Source organism: Oratosquilla oratoria, chromosome 18, assembly GCF_046742065.1.
Source record: "Oratosquilla oratoria isolate Oo_2021 chromosome 18, ASM4674206v1, whole genome shotgun sequence".
In the NCBI taxonomy this organism is placed as follows: domain Eukaryota; kingdom Metazoa; phylum Arthropoda; class Malacostraca; order Stomatopoda; family Squillidae; genus Oratosquilla; species Oratosquilla oratoria.
Window position 1 is genome coordinate 16,526,242 of NC_134794.1, and position 13,277 is coordinate 16,539,518.

The 13,277-nt window shown below is 37.4% G+C and overlaps 1 protein-coding gene across 4 annotated transcripts in view; it reads right to left on the reverse strand.

Moving 5' to 3' along the window:
• The window catches only part of mop (tyrosine-protein phosphatase non-receptor type protein myopic), a 71,632-nt gene extending 61,131 nt beyond the window's left edge, over positions 1-10,501 (reverse strand). For all 4 annotated transcript variants that reach the window (XM_076201629.1, XM_076201628.1, XM_076201630.1 and 1 more), the window contains exons 1-3: positions 10,483-10,501; positions 10,225-10,316; positions 2,030-2,232 (exon numbers count right to left, since the gene is read on the reverse strand). In XM_076201629.1, the coding sequence (XP_076057744.1) occupies positions 2,030-2,232; positions 10,225-10,311 (290 nt within the window). In that variant the 5' untranslated portion in view covers positions 10,312-10,316; positions 10,483-10,501. The remainder of the gene's footprint in view (positions 1-2,029; positions 2,233-10,224; positions 10,317-10,482) is intronic.
• Between the last annotated feature and the right edge of the window lie 2,776 nt (positions 10,502-13,277).

Consider the following 13,277-nt stretch of genomic DNA (forward strand, 5'->3'; position numbering starts at 1 on the left):
AATAGAGCCTCTATTTACGATTGCCTAAACATACGAATTTTCCAACATACGATGTGAAATTTGATCTAATATTTGACTCTACACCCGAAGTAATTTCCAAAATATGAAGTCGTCGAAGTTTCGCATATATAAGCTAAGTTAGTTTAAAGTTCACCTAGTGTAAGTTAGAGTAGCCTAAGTTACGATACGTATCTCAGTCACCACCTCTCTACCCACACCTACCGTCTCCTGCATCACCAAACCTACACCTCCGTTCGCCTGTCTCTAAGGTAAAGTGACAATAAAAACCCCTTTTTATTGATTATTTCCTTATAAATTATTTTTTTTACATCTCTCTTATATACAGTAATGCATTTGTCTTATTGCTATGTGTAATTATCTGCAGTACAGTATTTATTAAGGAGTTATCATAGGTTTTTGGGCTGTGGGACGAATTAAACGAATTACGGTGTATTCTTATGGGAATATTTGATTTAACATACGACCATTTCAACATACGAAGTAGGTCCTGGAACGAATTAAATTTGTATGTACAGGTTCTACTGTACTTGAATATCAGATGTGCCAGAGGATGGAATAATTAGAAGTAAGGTGTGCCAGGAAAGAACGGAACTGTATAGAAAAAATTGCTGAAAGAATTGCTGATAGCAAGAAGTATTCAAGAGATATTTGCAAAATAAACCTGGGCAACAATCACTAATAATCATAACAAAAAATTATGCCAATGAAAAAATTTACATACATACATACATATACCAAGGCTTTTTCCCCCTTACAAAGGAGGTAGCCAAAAAGGGAAAGGCATAAAAACATTTCCACACATTCCATCCCTGAATACACTCCACACCCCTCCACCCTCCCTCTTATCTTAGCACCTCCTGAATGACGGGTCATCCCTGCACCTTGTCCACTGCCCTGGGTCAGAAGCAGTGTCGCAAGACACAGCACATCCACAGCAAGGCCGCTTCATTAAATCGGTGACCCCCCCTCTCCGTCCCCCCATTGCATAAAATGAGAGGACAGGGAGAAATCCCTTCGGGCTGCGTCAAATTTTGCTCACACATACTACTTCACCCCCCATCACAACATCATCCATATACAACCATTCTCCATTCACCCGTCTTCTGTCCTCTCCCGTCCTTTCTCAACAGACATTCCCCTCTTACCCAAAGCCCCCTTCACCCCATCCATCCACCTCATCCTAGGATGTCCCCTCATGTTCACTCCCTCCACATCTGCCTTCCACACCTCTTTTACTAGTCTTTCTTCACTCATTCTTTCCATGTGTCCAAACCTTCCTAATATTCTTTCATCAACCCTATCTCCCAGCTCCTTTTCCACCCCTGTTCTCCTCCTAACCTCCTCATTTCTCACTTTATCTAGCCTAGTAACCCCCATCATACTTCTCACACACCTCATCTCAAACACATTCAAACTCCTTCTCTCTTCTTCTCTTATGTTCCATGTTTCTGCCCCATACAGTGCTGTTGGCACAATCACTCTTTCATACAGTCTCCTCTTAGCATCCATTCCCAAATGTCTATTCCTCATTACACTCTTTAATCCACCAAGGCATTTACTTGCTTCTCTCAATCTACATTCTACCTCCACTTTCACTCCACCTTTCCCTGCCACATTTGCACCCAAGAAAAAATGTAATATTGGTAAGAAATTACCCAAGATAAAATTATGTAAAAAGACAATTCTTTGCCTAAAATGTTACAATAATAACCTCTCCTACTTAGCATGACCTCTGATGACCTACAAGTGCCTCTGCAGTGACATCTTAGAAAACAATCAGATAATCCAATATTACTAACCCATGCAACCCACCTTGACCTAATTCACCAAGCTCAACACACAATTACTTTGTATTTATCTAAATGTATTTACCTAACGGTCTACAGGAAAGGAGCATTTTCACCAGATTCCCCAAACTTTAGGAAACAAACTTGTACAAAGAAAGACTAGTTTCTAACGAGGCTAAACTCAACTTTATCGAAATAAACACCACATGAGGGCAGCTTACCATGAATATGAAGCAGCAGACTGTTGATTTTCACCCATTGGGAATCGGGACTGAAGAAAATGCAGCTGACAGTAGTACTTCTTCAGAGTGGAACATCCTGTAAAATCTCTTGATGCTCTTACCGCACTTGCCCTTAATCCTTCCAACTCGTGTATTTCTCCACTGTAGGCATCTGGATCTTCATTGTAGTGGTCTCTAATGTACTGAAATCATAATATCAATTAGTTTTATTGAGCAATAATTTGCTGGGTGGGTTTTACCATACAAAGTTGTACCTGCCATTGGTAAAAAATTATGTTTCAAAATAAAAACCAAGTTCAAATAGTTCCTATACTAAATTTGTAAGTCTGGGTATATAAACACACAATGGTGTTACATTCTGTTTACCAAAGAGCATAAAAATTTCAGAAACCTTATGATGGTTACAATAGATGTTCAACCAACAATCTCTTCTTTAGAGCCAATATTCTATATATCAAGGGCCTTTTCCATAAGAGAGGTAGCCAGGTACGGTATGCACCCACTCCTACAGTTGAATAGAATAAGAGTTTATTCAACATTGCATCCTGAGTAACTCATTTATTTCCCATAGTAAAAAAAGGTTTAGGAAGGCCATCCATGACTTGCCTTGGCACATATGGTTTTCTGCAATTCATTCTCCTCATATCTAACCCCATTCCCTTCTCATCCCTTGCTCAATTTATCCCCACCCCCATCCTGAGGCACTGAGCTTTTATACACTGTGCTCAGCTTGCATTCTTCGTCTCTGCACTTGAAAAAACTCCAGTGAGCAAAATGTTGTACATTCAATAATGGCAGTTTTCAAATGGTGTTTACTTTGCCAAGATGGGAGGGAGGGAGGAGGGTGGAGGGGAGTGGAATATATGGCGAATGAAATGGGTAGGAGCGATTTCTATGACTTTTTCCTTTTGGCTACCCCCCCGTGTACGGGGGAAAAAGCCTTTGGTATATGTATGTATGTTTACTTTGCCAAAACTGATGGTTATTGTCATCTAACACTGCCCTGGATATTTAGTATACAGACTGTTGCATGGTCCGAGTTTTGAAAACACTGATGAGTCACATTGCCAGCCTAAATTTGATTGAGAAATGCATACCGTATATTTCCACGTATAAGACGACCCTAAAATACAAAAATTCACCCCTTAAAATTGGGGGTCGTCTTATACTACCATTATAAAAATCAGACCTTGAATTCTACATGAGATGACTTGGTAGGCTAGCCTGCCGATAACCACCGATACACAGGAAATGATTCACATTATGATAAGAACTGGTAATAAAGGTAATTAAACCATATTTACCTTATATATTATTGGCATATCTTTATAGTAAATGGCAATTGTTAATAAATTCGAGGAATAATTCTATATTAATGAAATTATGGTACTTTTAATTACTCTATGTAATTTCTAAGACTGAAAATAAAAAAATTTGGATTATAGTACATAAAACGTTTATCAATAAAAAAATATATTAGAGTAGTTGAACCAGGAACGAACCAAGAACATAAACAAATAATTTTTGTTAGTTAGTTGATGTGTGTTCTCAGAAAATCACGATACATGATTTGCTTTGTTATATCATTTATTTTGAATTTATAAGGATACAGTAAGTAATGAGAAAGAAAAGAGAAAAAGCAGAAAAAACAGCTGATAAACGTAATCAAAACAATTCTTTTTGTACGGTAGGTTTGATACACTGATGCTTTTGTAATTTAGCAGTCGTCTTATGCTACCGATATGAGATAAATTCATAAAAATTTGCTCTAATTTTGTACCTCGTCTTATACACGGAAATATATGGTATTTCAAATAAATATTCCTTAGCTTTAACTTGCAACATTTCAAAAGTGCATAAATAAAACTCAAGTTACCAATTTAACTGTTCATTTCTAGTTGGTGGACCAAAACTGATCCAATCTAACATAAGTTCCAATAGAAGGAGCTGCAACTATTTTGAGTGGGAGTAAACACCAGTCATTCATGACCCCTGCACTAAACAAGTTGGCTTTAAATTTTCTAATCAACATATAGGTATTATTCTAGGTGCTCCCTTAACTGTACTCAAATACTATGGTTCACATTCTCAAACCCTGTCATCTTTTTGTAGGTTTTAATCAAATCTCCACATTATCTTTTTTTCCAGTGTAGCCCATCAGTTCACATCTTTGTTCACGGTTCAAGTCCCTTAATTTGGGCACATGTTTGGTCACACTTCTCTGTACTCTTTCCTCCAACTCCAAAACGTCTTTCTTCAAGTATGGTGACCAGCTTTTGGGAATTTATGAATTTTTATCTCACCCATTCACACAGCAATTTGTTATATCTTTTCCATCTATATTACAACTCACAAATTTTCTTTGTAATGTTTTTTTCCATGAAAAAAAAAAAAATATATATATATATATATATATATATATATATATATATATATATATATCCCACAACTTTCCTGCCAGCAAATGCCATTACTGTTGCAAGCATCACCCACTATTTTTTGTGAAATATGTTTTTCTCCCTATTCTAACCTAACCTAAATCTAGCCTACTTAATCCATGTGACCACAACAGTTCATCTTGCACAGTGAACAGCCATGGCACCAATTCAATAGCAAGTAGCAGGAAAGTTGTGGGAACTATTTTTTCATCATCCCTTAATCTTAATATGTGGGAAAAACATTACAAAGAAAAGTTGTTGGAGTTGTCATACTCTTGATGCAAAAAATATACCAACTGCCACAATGCCACTTTGGTGGCAAGCAGCGGCAAGTTTACAGGAATTATTTTTTCATCCCTTAATATTAATTTGCAGAAAAAATGGTGCAAAGAAAAGTTGTTGTCATATGCGAGTGGGTGAGATGAATTTTCACAAATACCCAGCTTTGCAATATGTAGGGTATGCATACCAATGGAGACGCACTTGCCCTATGCAGACACATTTGACACAAAAAAATAAAAAACTTCTACCTGCCGATGGTGAATAGATAGGAGCATAATTATAGGCTCAAAAAATCACTTAACTATCCTCTCATAATGTGACATAGTCTTACCTTCCTAATCCAAATAGGTACGTGACTGCAGGAGATGAAATAAAAAAGTACTGTTTTTGAAAGCATCCTTACTAAAACCAAAAATTTTATTTCCTTTAAGGTATTTTTTTTACTGTTCCTTAACAGATTTTTATTCCATTTTTTGCAGGTGCCTTATGCATGGCTTTATGTACACTTGTGAATCAGAAACTGCTTCCCATTGCATGCATGGAAGGGTTAGTGATTTTTTGAGCCTATAATTATGCTCCTATCTATTCACCATCGGCAGGTAGAAGTTTTTTTGTGTCAAATGCGTCTGCATAGGGCAAGTGCGTCTCCATTGGTATGTGTACCCTATTGCATTTGAAGTCTTACTAGCAAACAGTACAGAATTTTGCACACATCCATGTCTGAACACAAATTTTCACTTGAAGTCCAGCTTTCTTCTTAACCACTTCGGTACGAGTCAAATTCTCGTGCACAGCATCAACTGCCATATGTACAATTCATCACACTACTTGCATTATAAAATGTAAAGTCACTGCTGTATCACTCATTCTCTCTTACTCTGGGTAATTATAAACACAGACAACATGATCAAACCAGTTCATACGATCTGGTGGTAACTCATGTACTACAAAAAATATATATACGAGGCGTGTTTTTTAAGTACAATTTTGAAATAAAAATCAAACAAGTAGACTTTTTGTAACAATTTTATTTTTACATGAAAGCCTGTACTGTAATCTACTTTTCAACATAATTACAGAATCATGTGATTGTGTTTAAGTTTGTTTGTGAGTACAGTCGAACCTCGAAAGCCCAGACCCCGAATGCCCGGACCCTCGTATGACTGATCAATGAACAAAGGGCAGACTTTTCAAGCAAAGTTCCCTATTTGTCCTGTAGGTGGCAGCGATGGACGTACACGTGTACTCAAACCCGACCCTCTCAAGCCGCCACCTGGGCTGCCATTTCATAGAATTTTGTATCAAAACGTAGTAAAATAGCGGCATGTGGCAACTGCACAAGGACATAAGGAAATTTGTTCTACATATCAGTGGGCTGTTAAAAACATTCAAAACTCTAACTTTTGTTTAAAAATCATAGAACTAGTTATCAAATAATAAATGATACATCAAAATATGACTTTTATTGGTAATTGTGTTACTTATAAAATATTATACCCCAAAAGATACATTTTTACGGTGTAGAAAAAAAATTCTACGCTAAAGTTTCAGCTTTCTTTTTAGCACCAGGGCTGCCGTTTCATAGAATTTTGTACCAAAACGTAGTAAAATAGCAGCATGTGGCAACTGCACAAGGACATGAGGAAATTTTTTCTACATATCAGCGGGCTGTTAAAAACATTCAAAAACTCAAACTTTTGTTTAAAAATCATAGAACAAGTTATCAAATAATAAATGGTACATCAAAATATGACTTTTATTGGTGATTGTGTTACTTATAAAATATTATACCCCAAAAGATACATTTTTACGGTGTAGAAAAAAATTCTACGCTAAAGTTTCATCTTTCTTTTAGCGATAATAATATAAAAAAATAATGTTTATACCTTACTGAATATGTTAGGGCATGGGGGCCTTATATACATTCAAGAATAAAAAAATTAGACCATCATTTTGTCAAAGTTTGACAAGTATATCTTGCTATGAAAGTCTGCACATGCTCGAGAAAAATGTATGCACCAGTATGGCAACACTCCCATTCTACACGGCAGTGTAGAAAACGCGGCAACCCTGGCCGCCACCACTGTCCCACGTGCATAACTTCCGATATTTACAGTGTGCGTAATAAAAGATACAGTACAGTACACTTACATGCCTGTATTACAGTTATTACAGAATTATTAGTATTATAGTATTATTATTACAGTGTTAGAGTATTATTCTTATGTATTTCTATGCCATATCATACATTACCTATACATATACTGCTACGAGAATCTACGGGTGTTAGGGCGACATTTTCGATGACTGGACTTTTGGCATGACCAGACTGCCCTTCCCCCCAATTAGTCCGGGCTTCTGAGGTTCGACTGTATTTGAAATGCTTCCTCTGATTGAGAATGCAGCCAACTGTGAAATATGCGCCGTGATTCTTTTTCTTACTGCTAAAGGCGTGAAAGTGGCTGAAATTCATCGTCAGATCAGTGAAGTGTATGGAGAAAACATGAGTGATGGGATGGTGCAGAAATGGGTGAGAGTTTTTAAAGATGGCCATACAAATGTGCATCACACCATCAGTAATGAGTGAAGGTTGTCCACTTCGTTCCTCATCATGCACATTTGTACGGCCATCTTTAAAAGCTCTCACCCATTTCCACACCATCCCATCACTCATAATGTTTTCTCCATACACTTCACTGATCTGACAATGAATTTCAGTTGCTTTCACGCCTTTAGCAGCAAGAAAATGAATCACGGCGCATATTTCACAGTCAGTGGCATTCTCAATCAGAGGAGGTATTTCAAATACAGTCGAACCTCGAAAGCCCGGACCCTCGTATGACCGGTCGAAATGAACAAAGGGCAGACTTTTCAAGAAAAGTTCCCTATTTGTCCGGTAGGTGGCAGCGACAGCTGTACACGTGCACTCAAACCCGACCAAGTCAAGCCGCCACCAGGGCTGCCGTTTCATAGAATTTTGTACCAAAACGTAATAAAATAGCGGCATGTGGCAACTGCACAAGGACATGAGGAAATTTTTTCTACATATCAGCGGGCTGATAAAAACATTCAAAAATTCAAACTTTTGTTTAAAAATCATAGAACAAGTTATCAAATAATAAATGGTACTTCAAAATATGACTTTTATTGGTGATTGTGTTACTTATAAAATATTATACCCCAAAAGATACATTTTTACCGTGTAGAAAAAATTCTACGCTAAAGTTTCGGCTTTCTTTTAGCAATAATAAAATAGAAAAAAATAATCTTTATATCTTACTGAATATGTTAGGGCATGGGGGCCTTATATACATTCAAGAATAAAAAACTAGAACCAACATTTTGTCAAAGTTTGACAAGTATATCTTGCTATGAAAGTCTGCACATGTGCGAGAAAAATGTATGCCCCGGTATGGCAACACTCCCATTCTACACAGTAGTGTAGAAAACGCGGCAACCCTGGCCGCCACCACTGTCCCGCGTGCATACCTTCCGATATTTAGTGTACGTAATAAAAAATACAGTAAAGTACACTGTATATACAGTACATTTACATGCCTGTATTACAGTTATTATTACAGAGTTATTAGTATTATAGTATTATTATTACAGTATTGTTATTATTAGTGTTAGAGTATTATTCTTGTGTGTTTCTATGCCATATCATACATTACCTATACGTATACCGCTACAAAAATCTATGGGTGTCAGGGCGATATTTTCGATGACCGGACTTTTGGCATGACCAGACCACCCTTCCCCCCAATTAGTCCGGGCTTTTGAGGTTCGACTGTACTCACAAACAATCTTAAACATGGTCAGATGATTCCGTAATTATGTTGAAAAATATATTATGTACAGGCTTTCATGTAAAAATAAAATTATGAAAAGTCTACTTGTTTCACTCTTATTTCAAAATGGTACTTTCTTAAAAAAACACGCCTCGTATAATCAAGATGCTGACGCCGGCATCCTCATGTACCCACTCACTCCTCATGACGCCTACATAGGAGTCATCATACCAAAGGGGTTAACACTAACAGTTGCCTCTGCTACATGTTGAGGTGGTCTGAAATACAAACCTATTCATACTCCAAGGTTTTTCTAAGAATTTACTGTCTTTAGTTCAATCCTATTTCCTCAAGTTCTTCAACTCGGTTCTATTTAGGGTTCCTAAGGATTCTATAGATTTCATGTTGTTATCCATGGATTACTGAACAGTTTCTACTTATTACTGCTTGCCAGCCAGCTCGACCCATTGCCAATTCAGCCCATCAGCTGCTTGAGATGCCATCTTTGTTTTGATAGATGCAGAGATCTAAGGATTTAAAGTAAGATAAATTCATCTACTCTAACCTGACCAAAGCAAAAAAAAAAATAAATGAATGAATAAAATGAAATAAATAAAGTAAAAATAATAATTAATTAATAAATGAATAAAAAACAAAAGGACAAAACAAGTGGAGGTAGTCATGGTGGGCAGAGCTGGGCTGTCTTGTTTCGGTAGTTGGGCCAAGTTGGCAATGGTTGGAGTCGACTCTACACCTTATTGTTCCACTCCTATAATTTAATCATACCCCATTATATTGCCTGTATACTCTCTTCAGAATGGAGTGGCTTGAAAACTTTAGTTTAATAAAGAACTTGTCCAGAATATTAGGGATGCACTGCATTCCTACCATAGTCTAACTAATTTGTGGCTTTGTAATAATATAAAGTTGTTGTATTTCTTGCTTGCAAGGTCATAAAAACTTATTTATATGATATACATTTTCATGTACCTTGCATTTTCTATTTGAATGTAATGCAGCCCTTGTATCTTCTAAAAAGAAAATACCAGACTTTAAATCATTATTAGCACAAATTATTATCTACACATAATGAATCTCAGAAAAGGCAGTCAATTTTGAGGCCAAGTGTTAAGCTTCTTCTATATCTTCTCTTGTCGTACGAAAAAAAAATCGACGTTTAACCTCTATAGAAATTCCAGAGCTTTTTACAATACCTAACAATAACTTTATCTATAATCTTAATATGGATATACATAGTATAACAGTAGTCCTTTTACTATCTCATAAATTAGGATTTCAATATGTTCGACATGTATAATTCATATATTTGCCAAAATTCATATAATAATCTGGGTTTCTGGAATACACTGCTCAAAAATGTAACTCACGGAGTACATACGTAACATATCATTTTTGAATAGTTAAAAGTAATGCGGGATAGTGCCTTACATACTACAAACTTATACAAGTGTAAGCGAAAATTTTATCGTTTAAAATATATAGTACCGAGGCTTTTAATTTGTTGTCTTCATTATTATTGAAAACTCGACGTCCTGGGTCGACTGTTGCGTCAACCAAAAACCACCTTTATAAGAACTACAATAATCATTATTTCTATGCTAACCTACCATTCACAATTGTAACAATGAATTTCCATGCTTACCTGTTTAAGTTTCGGTGCAAATTCTACATTATCTGGACTCACTTTTAGCTCAAAAGAGAGCATCGGCAGTCGCGGTACTGCCTCCATTTTCCCTATGTCAACAAGTTCCAATAATAAGAACCACACGTCAAAACATAACATACTTAATTTATTTTCATTATATAGTATTTCCAATGGCATATAATATGTAAATTCAAATTATATTATACGAAAAACTACTATGCATGCATTACGATATCACTTCTCCTATACGCATACTCAAGTTATATTTTACAAGTTTTTACATTTCCTCTTGATTGTACGATTCCTACAACTTGTCAGGTGATGTTCGAATCATGCAATGTTGTGCTGACGGTAGTACTTTAACAAAGCGATGGTCTTTTTCTACATTTTTTCTGATTGTCGACAGGCAATTTTATGGATCTAAACATAGCTATTTACCTACTAAAAGGATTAAGCACGCGGTATATGAGATTCTTATCATGACTAGAGAGATCTCCCTTGAATAGAAATAGTACCCCGCCCTTCTTGACGTAGTGTTTTCCGGAGTGGGAAATACAATGATGCAATATATACAATTACCCACTTTATCGAATGGTCTATCACTCACATATAGTTGATCTAAACCACAAGCGTAACTGTATCTGTGGAGAACCCAAACAGTAATTCTACTAAGAGACAAAATTACAAGAAACAACAATTACTAAAGCACTTCAAATTAGATTGAATAAAATATGGTTGAATATTAGAGAATGATGATTATGGTAATAATAATTACATTGATTATAATATTCACCATAAGTTTCACTGGCTGGAAATCCGCAGCCCCAAAACGATTGGCAACGGTCTCCGCGTCCTCCCATAGATCTCAAAGAAAAATTGTGGTCTGGGCTGTATTATTGTGGGATTTTTTCCCACTGGCATATAAAAGGAGGGGGTCAGTCACCAGTTTCAGCCTTTATGTGAAATTTTGGAGGAAATTAAATTAAAAGATAGTAGGCCCAGTCCGGACACCGAATGTCAGCCCCTCGTGGTTGCACCTCCGGATGAAGAATTGGATATTGACTGGTTTCGAAGACAAACTTTAGGGAGATAATCCTTTCAGACATCCGTCTCGCAGAGTCACAAAGGATTACAAAGGCGGAGCATGCCGACAATAAACCTTTTGGTCCATAACTAGGTCGGATGCAAAAAATACATATAATAATGACAAATAAATGAATAAATATTATAATGATAAATAAATCACTTGCAGTTATCTGTTGGTGGTCTTATATCATGGAAATCAGCAGGAATCAGACATAGGTAAAGAAATACAGAAGTCGCGCACATTTCGTCAAGAAAAATATGTGTGGATAATTATTCCTTAGTGGAAACTGTTGACTACACACTGCAGACATTAATCTGGCGATCACTGGCAACTGAGACCTACTTCCTGTGAGGTAAAACATCCGAACTTCTGTGAAAGACAATGTGTACACTGTATGGATCTGTATTGTTTCCCTTTCTATTTCAACTTCAGTGGTTACAATTATTCTCATTGTTCTTATTAGTTATTCCGCCTCATAAATGCTCAATAGTATTTCACCATTCGTCTGTCGTCCTTAATCTAAATCCCGATTCGCTTATTGTATCATTTAATATAATTTCGGTTATGAATATGTCAACTTAGTTCATAATTCCCATGCCATACTAGACTTGTGATTCACGCTGGTGGTGCAATCAGAAGCGTGTTAGTCACGCAACCGCTTGGTAGCGGGTTCGAAATTAGCGTTTCACTACGATTCGCAACACCTGCCCCAACGGTCTCTAAGCGCATAGGGCAAAGGTGACAACTTCGGCCGCAGTTATGCGCCTCCTGGCGTAGGGTCCTAATTTCCTCCTTAATACTTCAGTTAGAGCCTCTTGAGAATCCATGTCGGGAGATGGTCTTCAACTCAGCAACGTGCACGACTCCAACAGTCGCTCCTGCTGACTCGAAGTCGACTTTCCATTATCTCCCTGAGCGTCGTCTTCTCTCGCCTTTTCTTTATTTATTATTTCATTCATTCACTTGATCGTTTTTCTGTTATTCATGTATTCATTTATTCACCCATTCATTTATTTGTTTATTCATTTTCGTAACCTGCGGAAATTAGCCTGCCCAGAACCAGTCATCCCTCGACCCTAGACAGTGTTCCATAAAAGGTTCTGTTCGCACGCTTTTTCCAAACCCACCCTGTCGCTTGGTTCATCAAACCCGCCTCAGCTGCTCAAACAAACCTTCTTTCAAGGCGAAACGAGGTCAGTTAGACGACTTTCACTGTACGAGGTCAAGAGCACGAATGCCCTCGGGGCAGCCCCCCTCCCCCGACCTCAAGGTGGTTCGTGATTGGCTAAGCCCTCTCGGCAGTCGTCTCGTGCTCTGGGGTCGTATTTTAACGACAATGGTTATTCTGTGCCATAGACCTCTACCCTGTTCCATAATATCATAATCGAACTACAGAAAGACTATATATTTAAAAGATGTGGAGAAATACCGTTTTTCCCATACAGATACATAAATACTTTAAATAGCTGAGACAATACATGAATTCAAATCTAAATATGATGATCAGAAATTAAGGATACCTACCAAGTTGGAACCATACATTAATTGGTTAGTAGGAGACGGGACTCCACGAGCGTTACTCCTTTCCTGTACATTAGGTAATTGCAACATTACTACAAGAGCCAAGACGACGAGTCCGTACGTCAAGAGGATATCACGTATTGTGAACAAGAATCAGTCGACCAGTGAAGCCACCTGTCAGACTGTGATACAGACACACCAGATCATCGTAGGCCTGAACGACAAGGACATTCTCCGATCATTTCTACAACTCAAGACCAGTTTTCTATCGACGAGGTCTTTAATGTTCTTGCGAAGTCGATGAACAGGCACCCCCACGGTCTCCACTTCGAGTTCGGTCGTCCCTCTCCCGACCACCTTTTTCAGGAGTATCCGGCACGCGAATGTGCTTGTCGAAGATGCTCCAAGGAGGATCATCACTTCGAAAAAGTCCTCCAGGTCC